The sequence below is a fragment of the Budorcas taxicolor genome, chromosome 6 (assembly GCF_023091745.1).
Source record: "Budorcas taxicolor isolate Tak-1 chromosome 6, Takin1.1, whole genome shotgun sequence".
NCBI classification, from domain to species: domain Eukaryota; kingdom Metazoa; phylum Chordata; class Mammalia; order Artiodactyla; family Bovidae; genus Budorcas; species Budorcas taxicolor.
The window spans coordinates 100,815,734-100,832,576 of NC_068915.1; the positions used below are offsets into that span (position 1 = coordinate 100,815,734).

The 16,843-nt window shown below is 39.7% G+C and overlaps 1 protein-coding gene across 1 annotated transcript in view; it reads right to left on the reverse strand.

Annotated features, from left to right (window-relative positions):
- The window catches only part of MAPK10 (mitogen-activated protein kinase 10), a 189,198-nt gene that overhangs the window by 22,231 nt on the left and 150,124 nt on the right, over positions 1-16,843 (reverse strand). Inside the window, exon 10 of the mRNA XM_052641892.1 lies at positions 1,106-1,169. Coding sequence (XP_052497852.1) covers positions 1,106-1,169 — 64 coding nt within the window. The remainder of the gene's footprint in view (positions 1-1,105; positions 1,170-16,843) is intronic.

Genomic DNA, 16,843 nt, shown 5'->3' on the forward strand with positions numbered 1-16,843 from the left:
TCATTCCTGCTTTGCAGTGGCTCACAGTTAACACAATCACCATCCTTTATAGGTTTTCCTCCAGTTTTCAGAATTGAGTCTATCCTCCTTGAGTGATATTTACACCCTATCACTTACCTAATCAAGAACCTTTGAGTGCGCTCTGGTCCTTATTTAGATCAAGTCTTTTTCTGTCTATCATTCTCATCATTTTTTAAAATCTGATCTACTGTTTACATGAGCTCATTTTTCCATACTCTTCAATATGATCTCTTGAACAGTGGATTCTGCTTACTATCTTTATAGCACATTTTGCTCATTCTTACCCTTTGGTTTCCTCTTATATTTTCATTCTAGTATTTTCCTCTATTTTTTATTTTCCCAACTTAGAATTACTAATTCTTTCAAGGTAGCTCAAACATTTCTTTCTTTCTGATGCACTCTTTCTCTTCCTCCTCATTTTGAGCTAATCATTTGTTATAAACTGAATTTGTTTTTTTCATATTTATTCTACTCTGTGGTTATTTATATTAGTTTAGCAATTCTTCTCTGCTTTGTTTCATCCTGAGTATGATCTTGACCATATAGTATGTGTTTGGGAAAGTTTTGTTGAAAAAAAAAGGTAATTAATATATTCACTCACTGTTTTCTTACTTTAAATGAGAAATAAGTTGCTTGAACACATACATTTTCATTTAAAATCTCAAGTCCTATAAATTGAGTGAGTGAATTCACATATTCACTCTTTTATTTTATAATGCCTAAAACCATCTCAGGCATAACATTATCCATTTAATGTGATAATTTTATGTACAAACTTAGAATGTTTAATTCTGAAATTTTAAATTAAAGCTTGACTTTCACTGTGACAAATATTTTGACAATCAGTACTATTTTTTAAAATGCATCAGTAATTAATTCCTTTCATTCTTGAGTAAATGTAATATTGTTATTAGTAAGAAAAGACAGATGAAGTTTAGGAGTTTTGAAAATGGTCTAAGAGGATAGCCCTTAGAAAACCATATCACAGAAGGAGTTACTAAAGCATTTTAAAAGGAAAAGACTTAAAAATATTTTCTGAGTTTAAAGAAAAGAAAAAGTACACTTAATTAAGCAGTAGAATCACCTTTCCATTCTTCAATGGTGTGTTCTCTCTCATCAAGCTGTTTGTCATATATCTGAGGTGGGGGCTGTGGGGAGAAAAAAAAACAGACAATAAGCTTTCTATAATAGCCTAAAAATAAACTCTTACAGTGAAGGAGAATATCTTGCTATTCACTGATTTTAGGGATGATCAGAATCTCATATAAATTGTGGAGTAATTACAGTGGTGAAGAAGTTTAAATTGCCCCAACAAACTTATGAAGGATTCATTTATATGCCAATATTTGCTGCTAACAAATAAGGCAGCAGAATCCAAAACCCGAGAGCTCACTTTCCAAAATCTGATTCAGAACTTAAGTGTTACCAATTAATGTTCGGTTTGGAAATGGCAACCTGCTCCAGTATCTTGCTGGGAAAACCCTCTTTACAGAGGAGCCTCATGAGGTCGCAAAGAGCTGGAAACAATGGAGCAGGCATGCACTCACTCTATTTAGAAAGCAAACAAGACACTTGATAACAAGGACGCAGCAGTTGCATTTTGTCCATTCACTAGCCTCTAACAGAACCCTGCTAAAATTATCAGACTGATAAGATTCTGTTCCATTTTTAGACCCTTGTGAAGAAGAGTCTTCAATGCCTCTCAACAGACCTTAGTAGTAGCCTCCATCATAAAGGAATATTTAGACCTAATCAATTTTTATTTTTTTGAAGCATCATAAGACATTTTAGACATAGCTTGGTGCCCTATATTTAAATGGTTTAGGATATTTCCTCCCCTCAGAAGCAACGGCCAGTTCTCTAGAGGGGTTCAAGGTTCACTCACCTTGGACTTCTGAGTGGTCCGAGTTAACCCACTCGAGGAAAAGGATATGACGGAACTTTTGGCCTAACATATGCATTCCTCTTGCTCTGAGGAATTTGGATATGGAAAAGGAGAAATTTTCACAAATTGATGTGCCTTTTAGGAAGGAGATCTCAGACAGGTTCCTTAACCTTCTCCTCCCAAATCTTGGACCTAGGGAATTCTATCATGGTGACATGGTAGCTCCAATTCAGCTCAAGGAAGAGGTAAACGAAAAAAAAAATCTCTTGGAGAAAGAAAGGGATGAGAGAGAAGGAGGTATCTTGGCCAAAAACGGCTTCAGTGAAAATAAAAAGAGCAGCAAACGTCTGGTGTCATGAGACAGGGGCCCCAGAATTCATGCTGTCCAAAGCTCCAAAAGCAGCAGTTTTTTATAAGAAACTAACAGTTGCTCAATAAAGTGACTCAGGTCTATTAGGATGTGTGTGCACACTCAGTTGCTCAGTTATATCTGTTTGGGACCCCATGGACTATAGCCCACTAGGCTCCTCTGTTCATGGAATTTTCCAGGTAAGAATACTGGAATGGGTTGCCATTTCCTACTTGAGGGGATCTGCTCCACCCAGGGTTTGAATGCACATCTCCTGCGTCTCCTGCATTGGCAGGCAGATTCTTTACTGCTGAGCCACCTGTGAAGCCTGTTCATTTTGAGGACAGCCTCCTTCACAATGGCTATCACAGGAAGACTTTGGACAAGATCTTCAGAGAAAGTTTCTGGCTTCCGTGGGAAGGTCTTTGACCTGTGGGCAGCACCCTAGTATCATGGTTCTTCTTTACTGTGTGCAGAATTTCTGGCAGCCTGCATCATAACAGACAGGAACACTCCCCTTAGTCTTAGCATGCTGGGCCAGTGTCACATATCACAGAAGGAGTTGGATATGAAAATGAAAGACTTTGACCAGTTGTTGTGGGGCAGCTTAACACCATATGGAATTACTGAGAAACAGCTACTGATGAGGTCAGACATTCCTTCAAAATCTACGATTGCTACTGGGACAGAAAGTTTTAAACCAGCGACTGTGATTCCTTGGTGGTTCACACAGTAAAGAATCCTCCTGCAATGCGAGAGACCTGGGTTTGATCCCTGGGTTGGGAAGATCCCCAGGAGGAGGTCATAGCAACCCACTCCAGTATTCTTGCCTGGAGAATTCCCATGGACAGAGAACACTGATGAGCTACAGTCCATGGGGTCACAAAGAGTCAGACACCACCGAGCGACTAAGCACACATGCACCAGTCATAGAAATATGATGATTTAATGAGTGCATGAGTAAAATAAGGTTATTTTTTATAATTTGTGAAAATGTCATCTAAGTAAGCTAACACAAAGTCAAACTCTGGTTATGGAAAGACACTTTTCCCAAGTGGCAGGTTTTCTGCTTTGCCTCTTACTGAGCTTATATAAAGCCATAGTGAGGTCTTCTCTAAGTGAGCCCTGTCCAGGCTCCCCAGCAGGGAGGCACACAAGCTCCCAGAGCCCCCCACTCCCCCTCTACCCGCACTCCTGATCTCTGTGCACTGTTAGTGCCTCCTCTAACAACAGACTCAGCTCAGGATGCTTTGTGGCTGACTTCTCCAAGCAGTGGATTTTTCAAGTTTCAAAACGGAACATGGCTCAAGAGTGTTATTTTCTGCCAAAGCTCATGAATGCCATATTCTCTTTGCAACTAAACTGTTTGAGGGAGGTTTTCCTTGGAGCTACAGCAGACCGCTGTTGCTGATGTAGAAAGCACGAAGTATTACGCTCCAATTACAAACTACAAAGAAAGAAAGCAGAGTACTGAGTCCAAGATGTTACCCTTCAACAAATCAAAAGGACCGCTTTCAACACACCTGCATTAGCGCTATGGTTGAAAGAGCAACACGTTTGTTTGTTTGTCTGTTTTAAAATAGGGGATTCGATCACCTGCAATGGTAGCGTACTTCACATAAAGATGTTTCTACATAGCAATATAAAATAGTAACTGACCAATAATCCAAAAAGAGTAATGTCATATTCCAGCATACATATGCATGTGTTCAGACAGCTATTGTCAGCATGCAGTGGTCCATACACTCCCTGCATTTCCCTGTTAGATGAAGCTAGGGGTCTATTGCTCTGTTGTTCCCTTTCCCCAGCTTACTAAACAGGAAGGATTCTCTCTTCCCAAGTAACATTCTAAATAAAAAGGAAATGAGGAGTGGGTATCCTGAGAAGTGCCCCAGAGAGTATTTTAAGAAAGTGCAGTAGATTTGAACAAATTGAGATGTGAGAAAATTAAGGATGAGAAGAAATTAAGAATAATCTATGGAGAGTTATTAGGGCTTATACCATGCATGCTTTTGCATATTCTTCAAGAGACTGATGATTTCTTTCCTCTTGAAGATTTGAACTCTGCTTACCTATTTTAAATTCTTTTAGGAATTCATATAGCTTGCATATCATAAGTTAATATGGATTAGATATGTTTTATATTAATGACACCATGTATACAGGTACAAATGGTTTCAGTTAAATTAGATAAACACATGGCCAAATACAAGTAACTGTGAGTTAGTAGATATTGGGATTGACTTACTCATTTATTAAATTCATTCATTCAATAAAGGTTTGGGGCACCCAGTATATGTATGCTAGGCTATATTAGAAATCGATATTTTGAAAGTGAATAATGTGACTGCTGACTTCAAGGAACTCAGAATTTAGCAGGGTAAGACTTATGCAAAACAGGTAATTAACATACAACATGAAAAATAAAGGAAATACGTAGGTGGTATATGGGAGCAGAGTGAAGAAACCCTAAGTGAAACCTTTTCTTCTTGGAGTAGATGACACTTGTACTAGTTCAGTGAGCGAAAAGATATCTTGGATATTGACAAGGTAAAGTGAGGAAAAGAAAAAGATGACTCTAGGCCACAGAATCTAGAAAACAGAATGATGATGGTAGTGAGGACGGTGGTGCTGAGAATGGTGGTGGTGGTGTGTGTATGTTTCTCTGCTCAGCTTCACACACACAGCAAGAGAACCAGAGGCATCTGTGGTCATAAACTATAACTTATGTGGTCAGAAGGGACAAGAGGGCCATGCCTAGAAAAACAGACGGGTCAGAGAAAGGCTGGATCAAGAACGGTTTCAGGTACCATGACTGAAATGAAGATGTTTTTCTAATGGGGGAGAACCCACCAAAGAATGAAAGAGAACAGCATGGCCAAATCTATGGCCAGAATCTAGAAAGACACAACTAAAATCACACAGAAGAGTCAGGGAGCTGCTGTACCATCTGGAAAAAAACATTAAAAGGTCTGGCTGGGGTGGAGAAGGTAAAAATAGATAGAAAACATGGATTCAAGAATCCTTAGTTCTTGGGGTGGGATGGGGAGGGAATTGGTAGGGAGGTTCAAAAGGGAGGAGATATATGTATACCTATGGCTGATTCATGTTGAGGTTTGACAGTAAACAACAAAATTCTGTAAATCAAATTAAAAAAGAATCCTTACTAAATATTAATAAATCAAATTGCTAGAATTTTGTTTTCGATGGAATGTGTGTGATGGGAAAGAATGACTGATTTCTAAGCACAGTAGCTAGACAATGGCAATATTGGTGGAGTCAACTGAAAATATAGAGAGTAAAAAAAATGGAAAATGAGATTGATGGAGAAATGAGCCTTAGTGTTATGTGGGCAGAGATGGTTATTTGATAATCAAACATATAATATGATGTTCACAGAAATGCCATTGGCTAGAGACATATTTATTTGAGACTATCAGCAAGAAGAGTTTGCTGAAGTCAAGGCAGGGAGAAAGAGTAAAGGGCCAAAATGGGCCCCTGTCAGACACCAAAATTTAAAGTTTGGCCAGAGGAAGAGGAGTTAAAGAAGGAGGAGGTGGGGGAAACAAGACGAGGGGAAAGGAACATTTACAGAAATACTTGGAGAATGAGAATATTGCTATAGAGGTGAAGTGACCAGAGAGTTTCAAAAAAAAAGAAAAGAAGTAATTGGAAGTTTCTTATAAATAAAGTAAAGATTTTGGCTTTGAAAACACCAGAAAGGCATGATAGAAAGCATGCCTGTGAAACCCATCAGGGTTTCCAAACTTCAAAATTGCCATCATGCTCAGAAAGATCCAGATAGATTCTTGGTGGGGAACATTAATACGAGCTAGCACCTAAAAGACAGGAACAATATAGAAGAAATGCCTTCAATGCTAACATGGATATGGTATAAGAATAAGACATAAAGGAACTGCAGAATAGATTGTGACATTGTGACACTAAAGAAAAGTTACAATGCTCTTAGATCTGCTCCCCTAACCATCTTTGTATGTGCTAAGTTACTTCAGTCGTGTCCAACTCTTTGCAAACCCATGGACTATAGCCTGCCAGGCTCCTCTAACCATGGGATTCTCCAGTCAAGAATAGTGAAGTGGATTGCCATGCCCTTCTCCAGGGAATCTTCCCAACCCAGGGATCGAACTCTTATGTCTCCTACATTGGCAAGTGGGTTCTTTTCCAATAGCACCACCTGGGAGGCAGGGCTTCATAAATGAATATCACTCTTCTATATCTAATTCTATCTCTTCTATATTGAATTCTGTCTCTTCTATATCTAAATAAGGGAAGTCATATTTCTTTTTCTGAGAAGATACCGTACTGCTAAGTCACTTCAGTCGTGTCCAACTCTGTGCAACCCTATAGACAGCAGCCCACCAGGCTCCCTCGTCCCTGAGATTCTCCAGGCAAGAACGCTGGAGTGGGTTGCCATTTCCTTCTCCAATGCATGAAAGTGAAAAATGAAAGTGAAGTCGCTCAGTCGTGTCCGACTCTTAGCGACCCCATGGACTGCAGTCTACCAGGCTCCTCTGTCCATAGGATTTTCCAGGCAAGAGTACTGGAGTGGGGTGCCATTGCCTTCTCTGAAGATACCATACACTAGGCTTTTATATACAGTGTAATAATCCTCGAATCAGGAAACTAGGATTCAAAAAAGTTTTTAAAAAATATCTTGAAGTTACAAATTTAATTAATGATAGACTTTTGATTAAAAGTTTAAGAATATGAAGAATGATTCAGAGCAAATAGTAATTGAGATGAAACTAAAATAAGGATTAATGAAACAATATCTAAACAATATTTAAATTAAGATCTTTGTAAAACAAAATAGAAACCTAAGTACAGAGGGTTTTTGTATGAAGCATACATAGGATTATACTTCTCAACTTGCGCAACACAGTCACCGTGTGTGCTTGCTGTCCTCAGAGTTATTAATAGCCCTCAGCTCCTTCACTCTCATAAGTGCTTGGAGGACAATTATGTGAGCAGCCTACTTGGCAATGCTGAAATATGCCTATTAGGGATGTCAGGGATACTGCAATTGGGAGGGTGGAGAAAATAACTGAACTGCAACGTTTTTCTACCACTGGAGTCTCAACACTTGCAGTTGTACCCTTTCCTGCTCAAGGACAACAAGTCAGCATTTTCTATCATTTTCTGCATTTTGGGGAATTTGAAACTCAGATATTAGTACTGCCAGACAGTATATAAAAGAGTACATTTCTACATAATAAGATTAAAATTAAGGAATATGGATTTGAGGGGCAATCTCTTGAGTTCTTATGGCTGGGCATGATTTCTTGCTGAAGAGATCTTTTTAATCAGCATCTATTTAAATTCCTAGTTGATTCTCCTAAGGTACAAGTTGCTCTCTCTTGCAACTTCATTTTTTTAATTGGAATATAATTGCTTTATAATGTTGTCTTGGTTTCTGCTATACAACAATGTGAATCAGCTATCAGTTCAGTCACTCAGTCATGTCCGACTCCTTGCGACCCCATGGACTGCAGCACACCAGGCTTCCCTGTCCATCACCAACTCCCCGAGCTTGCTCAAACTCATGTCCATTGAGTCAGTGATGCCATCCAACCATCTCATTCTCTGTCATCCCCTTCTCCTCCTGTCTTCCACCCTTCCCAGAATCAGGGTCTTTTTCCAGTGAGTCATTTCTTTCCATCATGTGGCCAAAGTATTGGAGTTTCAGCTTTAGCATCAGTCTTTCCAATGAATAATAGACTGATTTCCTTTAGAATGGATTGGTTGGATCTCCTTGCAGTCCAAGGGACTCTCAAGAGTCTTTTCCAACACCACAGTTCAAAAGAATCAGCAATAAGTATACATATATCCCCTCCCTCTTGAAGCTCCCTCCCCCACACCCCCCATTCCCACCCATCATCACTGAGCACCGAGCTGAGCTCCCTGTGCTCACAGCAGCTTCGCACTAGCTGCCTATCTCACACATGGCAGTGCGTATACGTCAGTCTTACTCCCCCAGCCCCTCTCCCACATCACTTCCCCTTCTGTGTCCACGTGCCCATTTTCTACATCTGTGTCTCTATTCTTGTAAACAGATTCATCTGTACATCTAGCCCATCTTTTAGATTCTATATGCTGCTGCTGCTGTTTAGTGGCTAAATCATGCCTGACTCTGTAGCCCCACGAACTGTAGCCTGCCAGTCTCCTCTGTCTTTGGGATTTCCCCGGCAAGAACACTGGAATGGGTTGCCATTTCCTTCTCTAGGGTATATTCCTGACCCAGGGATCAAACCTACGTCTCCTGCATTGCAGGGGGATTCTTTACCACTGAGATACCTGGGAAGCCCTCAGATCCCATATATATGTGCTAATATACAATATTTGTTTTCCTTTTTCTGACTTACTTCACTCTGTGTGACAGATTCAAGGTTTTATATCATACGTTTAAGTAATAGTTCTTAACTGAGTAGGGCTTCCCTGAGAGCTCAGTTGGTAAAGAATCTGCCTACAATGCAGGAGACCTGGCTTTGATTCCTGGGTTGGGAAGATACCCTGGAGAAGAGAAAGGCTACCCATTCCAGTATTCTGACCTGGAGAATTCCATGGACAGTCCATATGGTCCCTAAGAGTCAGACATGAATGAGCGACTTTCACTTTTCTTAACTGAGTAAAATGTATGAATTCTTCTTTCCTTAATCTTGAAGATAATTTTGTTATCAACAGCATCATAGAAAGCTAGTGATGGAAGAGGGTTGAGAGATTATCTAGTGCCACCTTCATTTAATTTGCAAATGAGAATATGAAAACTTGGTGGTCATAAGTGATTTGTCCATGGTCATACAGTTAACAGAGGATGAGATGATTGGATGGCATCACAAGCTCCTGGAGTTGGTGATGGATAGGGAAGCCTGGTGTGCTGCAGTCCCTGCTGTTGCAAAGAGTTGGACCCAACTGAGGGACTGAAATGAACTGAATAGAGTTCATTAGTGGCAGAGTTACAAATAAAATATATTATCTCTTAAAAGAAAAAATAGAATGAAGAATTCTTAGGGTTGAAGAAATGTTAAACAGAGTAATTCAACAGCCACAGAACATTTTCATTAATGACAAATTTAAGGATGCCACTCTGATTTCTGTTCCCATTTTCTGTCAGTCTATACATGTAACTGGATCTGGCAGCTACCACCTGAGTAGTCAATACATATTCCAAAAGGCTTTTTGTTACAATACCCTGGCCAACATCAGGGTCTCTCCACACATGAATCCAGATATGAAAGAGCTAAATTGCACTAAGTTGTTCTTTGTAGTCATCTTTAAGCCCTGAATTAACATTTTTTCCATATCAGTCATGTTCTGACCATATGACAATCATGAAGATGCTGGTGTTTGTTTTTTTGCTTATTTTATCCTATTTCAGCATACAGGATGGTTTTGTTCGACCTTTTTTCTCCGTGTGTGTTTGCTCTCTTGTTGAAAATGCCAATGAAAGCTTTAAATAGAATTGTCTTTCTATGTATGCTCTCTCTATTAATTCAGTAGCTGGATCAAAGAAACTTATATTCTGTCCTAGTGAAATATGCTTTGTTTTTTCTTATTAACCTTTGCAGTCTGAGCACTACCAAGGCATGCATGATTTACGGTAAGGCTTCAACCAAGATAAATGTATTTTAGTACAAAATGAAATCAGAAAAACTGTTAAAAGAAATGTGAAAATTTTGCTTTTAAATTTCCTTGACTCAACACATACAGAGGTAAGCTTTCCAAATGTATTTAAAAATTTTGAAGAATATAACTTCTTAAAATTTTAGCCTCTTGACTGGAAATAAACATTTATATTGAATAATTTTTACACAGCACTAAATGATATGTTTGTTTCTTTGGCTAATGACAGTGTTTGATATGTTCTATGAGCCTTGGGTTCGATTCCTAGATCAGAAAGATCCTCTGGAGAAGGAAATGGCAACCCATTCCAGTATTCTTGTCTGGAAAGTCCCATGGGCAGAGAAGCCCGGTGGGCTACAGTCCATGAGGTCTCAAAAATGCAGCCACAACTTAGCGACTAAACAAACTTTTTTCTGAAAACTTTATATTCCCTGTAGTACCAAGAACAGTTCGTTATCCACAATGAAATTCAATGTCCCTCTAATAGTCTTATAAAATTTACCACATTAATAAAAGTATAACAGCACTATGACAACTATTAAAAAATGACTAAACATAGTTATTTTTGAGATTCACAGTGTTTCTCTATTTTGTGACCTGTCTATGCAATAAACAATGATGTGGTGTCCAATCACCAAAAATATAATTGCCTCCAAAAGTAGACAACCCAGCGGCTCAGCGGTAAGGAATCTGCCTGCAATGTAGGAGATGGAGGAGGAAGCGACATGGGTTCAGTCCCTGGATTAGGAAGATCCCCTGGAGAAGGAAATGGCTACCCACTCCTGTATTCTTGCTGGGAAAAATCCCACGGACAGAGGAGCCTGGTGGGCTACAGTCCATAGGGGTGCAAGGAGTCAGATATGACGGAGCACAGCACTTGGCCTTTGAAAAGTAGATAGACAAATGAAGTGAAGTGAAAGTGTTAGTCACTTGATCGTGTCCGACTCTTTTCAACCCCATGTACTCTTAGCCCACCAGGCTTCTCTGCCCATGGAATTCTCCAGCCAAAAATACTAGAATGGTTAGCCACTCCCTTCTCCTGGGGATCTTCACAACCCAGGGATCCAATCCAGGTCTCCTGCATTGCAGGCAGATTCTTTACCATCTGAGCCACCAGAAAGCCCAAGTAGACAAATGGCAGCTTGTAATACTTACCAGCTGATTTTTTAAATTGCTTAGACAAGTTTGAGGAAGTACGTCTGTGCTCTTAAATAGAAATTAAACATTCTAATACTACAGATGAAGTAAATGCCCTTTAAAAGTCTGATGAGTTGAAAGTACTCTACTGTGAGGGAAAAAAGGTTAGTAAAATCTGTCTCCGGAAACCAATCTGATTAATTCTTTTTTAAGACCCACGGCACTGGGTCCTCAAGGAGGCGCTGAGAAGGGGATTCATGAGCAGATGATCATTTGAAGATGTGCTCTCAGGGAGCATCCTGTAAGGGAGGGGTGGATGATGAACAGGGAAGAATGAATGACAACAGTTAGTGACCTTAACAAGAGTTGTGTTGGTGCAGAAGTCAGACTGATATGTGTGAAAGCGTTAAGTGTGAAGTAAGAAGTGAAGACTTCTGAGACTGAATAACACTGTTGCAAAGTATTTTGCAGGAGGTGGTAAAAAACTGAGAAACTTCTGACAATTTGGATTTGAAGAGGGAGACGTGTACAGTGACTCCTAGGGATTTGGTTCAATCACCTGGGTGGAAAGTAACACCGTGGATTGAAAGGTGTGAAGTCAGGAAGAAAGAGGAATCAGTTTGGGGTGACAGGGGCTAGGTCCAGCTCAAAATTCGACATGTGAATTTTGTGTTGCCAGTCTAAATGCCAATCTAAATCCACAGCTAGATTTATAGATCTGGAGTTCAGGACAGCCATGTGTAACAATGCATAGATTTGACAGTCATTCATAGTAATTAAAATTCATGTGGTGGGCAAGGAAGCCAAAGATTCCCCTGGAGAAAAGAAGTTAGGGCTATGGGAGAGGACTCCTGGGATCCCCAGTTCAAGGGAAGAGCAAAGAACTCAGACAGCAGTGGTGACTGGAGAATAGGAAGGGTGTCATCACAGTGATCCGTGGGGAATGTATCAGGAAGGAGGGTGTTTATAGTCTATTCAAATGTCAAAGATGCACAAGCTGCCAATTTTCTTTGGACTTGGCCCTTAGGAAGTCATTGGTGATCTTCAGTTCACTTGCTCAGTCCTGTCCAATTCTATGCGACCCCATGGCCTGTAGCACACCAGGCCTCCCTGTCCATCACCAATACCCTGAGCTTGTTTAAACTCATGTCCATAGAGCTGGTGATGCCACCCAACCATCTCATCCATTGTAGTCCCCTTCTCCTCCTGCCTTCAATCTTTCACAGCATCAGGGTCTTTTCAAATGAGTCAGTTCTTTGCATCAGGTGGCCAATATATTGGAGCTTTAGCATCAGTCCTTCCAATGAATATTCAGGACTGATTTCCTTTAGGATTGACTGGTTGGATCTCCTTGCAGTCCAAGGGACTCTCAAGAGTCTTCTCCAACACCACAGTTCAAAAGCATCAATTTTAAGGTTTGAGACGTGAACCAGAGTAATTGTGAACAAAGTCTAATTTTTTACAGAAACTTCACTATAAATTGGTGGAAGATACTTCCATTGCTAATGGTGTATTTTAAAAAAATAATGACTGGTTCTTTATTCTTTAAATGAAGGCAGCTGGAGCATGTTTATTTGTATTAGTATAATTGCCAGAGGAAAGTAAAAGATGGGACACACACCACAAAAGAAATGCCCGTGCAGAAAAAGACCATACGTGAGAAAGCGCCATATCCTGAGCTTTTCTGGACTTTGTGCAACTGACTCTATCACAGCTTTCTCATTGCCATGCTCGACATCATCCCCATCCTAGTACCATTCACATAGAGTTGATTTTCACATATTACCTCATTTCGTCCAAGTAACAGTCCTCCGTATCTAGGCATACAATTAAAGCACAAAGAGATTAAACAGTCTATCGGTAAGCAGCACAGGCAGCATTAAACCCAAGTCTATCTGAATGTAAAATCTGTTTGGGTTTTCTTTTTTGCATTTTCCACTCAACTATAGCTTATTATATGGAGCTTCCCTGGTGGATCAGACGGTAAAGAACAGTTCGTGCTAATTTAACCTGTTGAAACAAAGTTTTCTGTTTAAAAGTTTTCTTAACCAACCAAAGCAAGAGAGAACAACAGGGGAAAAAAGTCAATGCTGTCTCTAGTTGGAGGAACCCTCAAAATGCTATTAATTAGCATTACTGATTCAAATTTTTAAGTCCCTGCAACAGAAGGACCTGTATGTGCACTGTATTGTCATACTGCCACCTTGTGGTTGTAAAAAACAAAAAGCAAACATTAACTAAAAGCCCGAGTTCAACATTTTTATCAAATTGCTCTCACACCAGGGGCTCTCAACTTCGGTTCCATGTTGAAATCAACTGGGAACTTTAAAAATGCTGATTCCTTAATCCCACCCCCAGAGGTTTTCATATGATTGGCCTGGAGTGAGATCTTAGCACCAGGATATTTCAAAGCTCCTGGAGTAATTCTAACAAGTAGCCAAGATTAGGACCTCTGTTCTAAATCCTTACACAGTAATCAAGGCAAGTTTTGTTATTTGCTTACGTGGGCCTCATTTGTATAGATGCAAGAGTCCCTTGGACTGCAAGGAGATCCAACAGGTCCATCCTAAAAGAAATCAGTTCTGAATACTCATTGGAAGGACTGATGTTGAAGCTGAAACTCCAATACTTTGGCCACCTGATGCAAAATGCTGACTCATTTGAAAAGACCCTGATGCTGGAAAAGATTGAAGGCAGGAGGAGAAGGGGACAACAGAGGATGAGATGGTTGGATGGCATCACCGACTCAATGGACATGAGTTTGAGTAAACTCTGGGAGTTGGTGATGGACAGGGAGGCCTGGCGTGCTGCAGTCTATGGGGTCGCAAAGAGTCGGACAGGACTGAGCGGCTGAACTGAAGAGAAAATATTCAAGAGAAAGTAAGTGCTTTCCTCTTAGCCTTCAAAGATATCTATTTCTTGGGAGAAAAAAATGTTTTGTGAACAGAAATCATCATGTGCTATGGTTTTGAAGAACAGGAACAGAGATTTGTGGATTGTAATCAAAATGGACCCCAGATTTGTATCTCTTAATCAGGTTCAGTCTTTGCTGACAGTCACAGAACTCACAGGAACATTGGAAAGTGCACAGGGCTCAGAGAAACCTTGACTCTGTTACTAGGAAGACAAGTGAGCTTGGGCAAATCACCTAGCTTACCATGTCTTAATTACCTGTAAAGAGTTTCATATACTGCTTTATTCAAGAGGAGACTACTTTCACATGCATAACAGGCAATTCAGCACACCTCTCTTGAGAACTTGCACTGTGCAAAGCTTGGTATTATATATAATGTGTTACATACAGAAAGCACGACTGTTGTTCAGAGACACCAGAGCACTAAGTGACCAGAGGAAATTTTAAAAGCTAATAGTGCAAACTGTAACTATAATGCAAACTGAGTGTAATTTTGAAACTTAATTTAACAACATTCCAGTGGCTTGATAAGGAAGTTAAATTCAGTTTTATTTATTTATTTTTATTCTAGAGCTTTCTCAGATGTTAGGTCACAACTTCATTAGCTTTACACCCATTAAAAAGTTTAATCATGTCTTGAAAGTGGAAATTCTCTTTACTATTCCTTGGAAGCTAAATTTTTCTATGGTTCTTTAATCATAAAGACCAAGTCATTGCACAATGAATCACTCAGTATCCAAGTCATAAATTATTGTCATTTGTTCATTTAACACATATTTATTAATCAACTACTATATGTATGCCCTCTTGAATCCTACCATCCTATACCTCAAATCTAATCATTTACAAGTCATGTTTATTGTTAGCTTCTAAAAGTGTCTTGAATCTTTTGCCTGGGAAATACACAGAGAAAATCATGAGTCAAAAAGATACATGCAGCTCAGCATTCATTGACGCACTGTTTACAATGGCCAGGACACGAAAGCACTCTAAATGTCCACCAACAGAGGGATGAATAAAGAAGACATGATACATATTTACAATGAATATGAGCTGGGGATAGACCTAATGACCTCCATGCAGACTGAAATAAGTCAGGGAAAAACAAATATCATATATGACCACATATACATGGAATCCAGGAAAATGGTACAGATCAATTTCTTTGCACAGCAGAAATGCAGATACAGAGGCAGACAGCAAATTTACGATACCTAGGGAGAAATAGGGGAGGGTGGGATGAATTGGGAGATTGGGAGTGATATATACACTACTACATATAAAACATATATATGTAAATATAGATATAATAAAGTAAAATTAAAAGTATATATATATAAAATGTTCAAAGTACCACACAATTGCACTCATCTCACATGCTAGTAAACTAATGCTCAAAATTCTCCAAACCAGGCTTCAACAGTACATGAACTGTGAACTTCCAGATGTTCAAGCTGGATTTAGAAAAGGCAGAGGAACCAGAGATCAAATTGCCAACATCCGCTGGATCATGGAAAAAGCAAGAGAGTTCCACAAAAACATCTACTTTTTCTTTATTGACTACACCAAAGCCTTTGACTGTGTGGATCACAATAAACTGTGGAAAATTCTGAGAGATGGGAATACCAGACCACCTGACCTGCCTCCTAAGAAATCTGTATGCAGGTCAAGAAGCAACAGTTAGACAGGTTCCAAATAGGAAAAGGAGTATATTGTCACCCTGCTTATTTGACTTATATGCAGAGTACAACATGCAAAATGCCAGGCTGGATGAAGCATGAGCTGGAGTCAAGACTGCTGGGAGAAATATCAATAACCTCAGATACACAGATGTCACCACTCTAATGGCAGAAAGTGAAGAAGAACTAACGAGCCTCTTGATGAAAGTGAAAGAGGAGAGTGAAAAAGTTGGCTTAAAGCTCAACATTCAGAAAACTAAGATCACATCATCTGGTCCCATCACTTCATGGCAAATAGATGGGGAAACAGTAGAAACAGTGTCAGACTTTATTTTTGGGGGGCTCCAAAATCACTGCAGATGGTGACTGCAGCCATGAAATTAAAAGATGCTTGCTCCTTGGAAGAAAAGCCATGACCAACCTAGACAGCATATTACAAAGCAGAGACATTACTTTACCAACAAAGGTCCGTCTAGTCAAGGCTATGATTTTTCCAGTAGTCATGTACAGATGTGAGAGCTGGACTATAAAGAAAGCTGAATGCCAAAGAATTGATGCTTTTGAACTGTGGTGTTGGAGAAGACTCTTGAGAGTCCCTTGGACTGCAAGGATATCCAACCAGTCAATCCTAACGGAAATCATTCCTGAATATTCATTGGAAGGACTGATGCTGAAGCTGAAGCTCCAATCCTTTGGCCACCTGATGCAAAGAACTGACTCATTTGAAAAGACCCTGATGCTGTGAAAGACTGAAGGCAGGAGGAGAAGGGGACGACAGAGGATGAGATGGTTGGATGGCATCATCAATACAATGGACATGAGTTTGAGTAGGCTCCAGGAGTTGGTGATGGACAGGTAAACCTGGCATGCTCCAGTCCATGGAGTCACAAGGATTTGGACATGACTGAGTGACTGAACTGAACTGATGTATAAAAGAGATAACTAATAAAAACCTACTGTATAGCACAGGGAACTCTACTCAATGCTCTGTGGTGACCTAAATGGGAAGGACATCCAAAAAAGAGGGAATATATGTATATGCATAAGTGATTCACATTGCTATACAGCAGAAACTAACACAACATAAAGCAACTATACTTCAGTAAAATTGTTTTAAACAAAATTTAAAAAATATTTTGCTCATGTCTATTCTCAGGCTGCCATTAGTTCTAACCTATGTTATTACAGATTTATCCTCCAACCTTCCAACTCCCTTT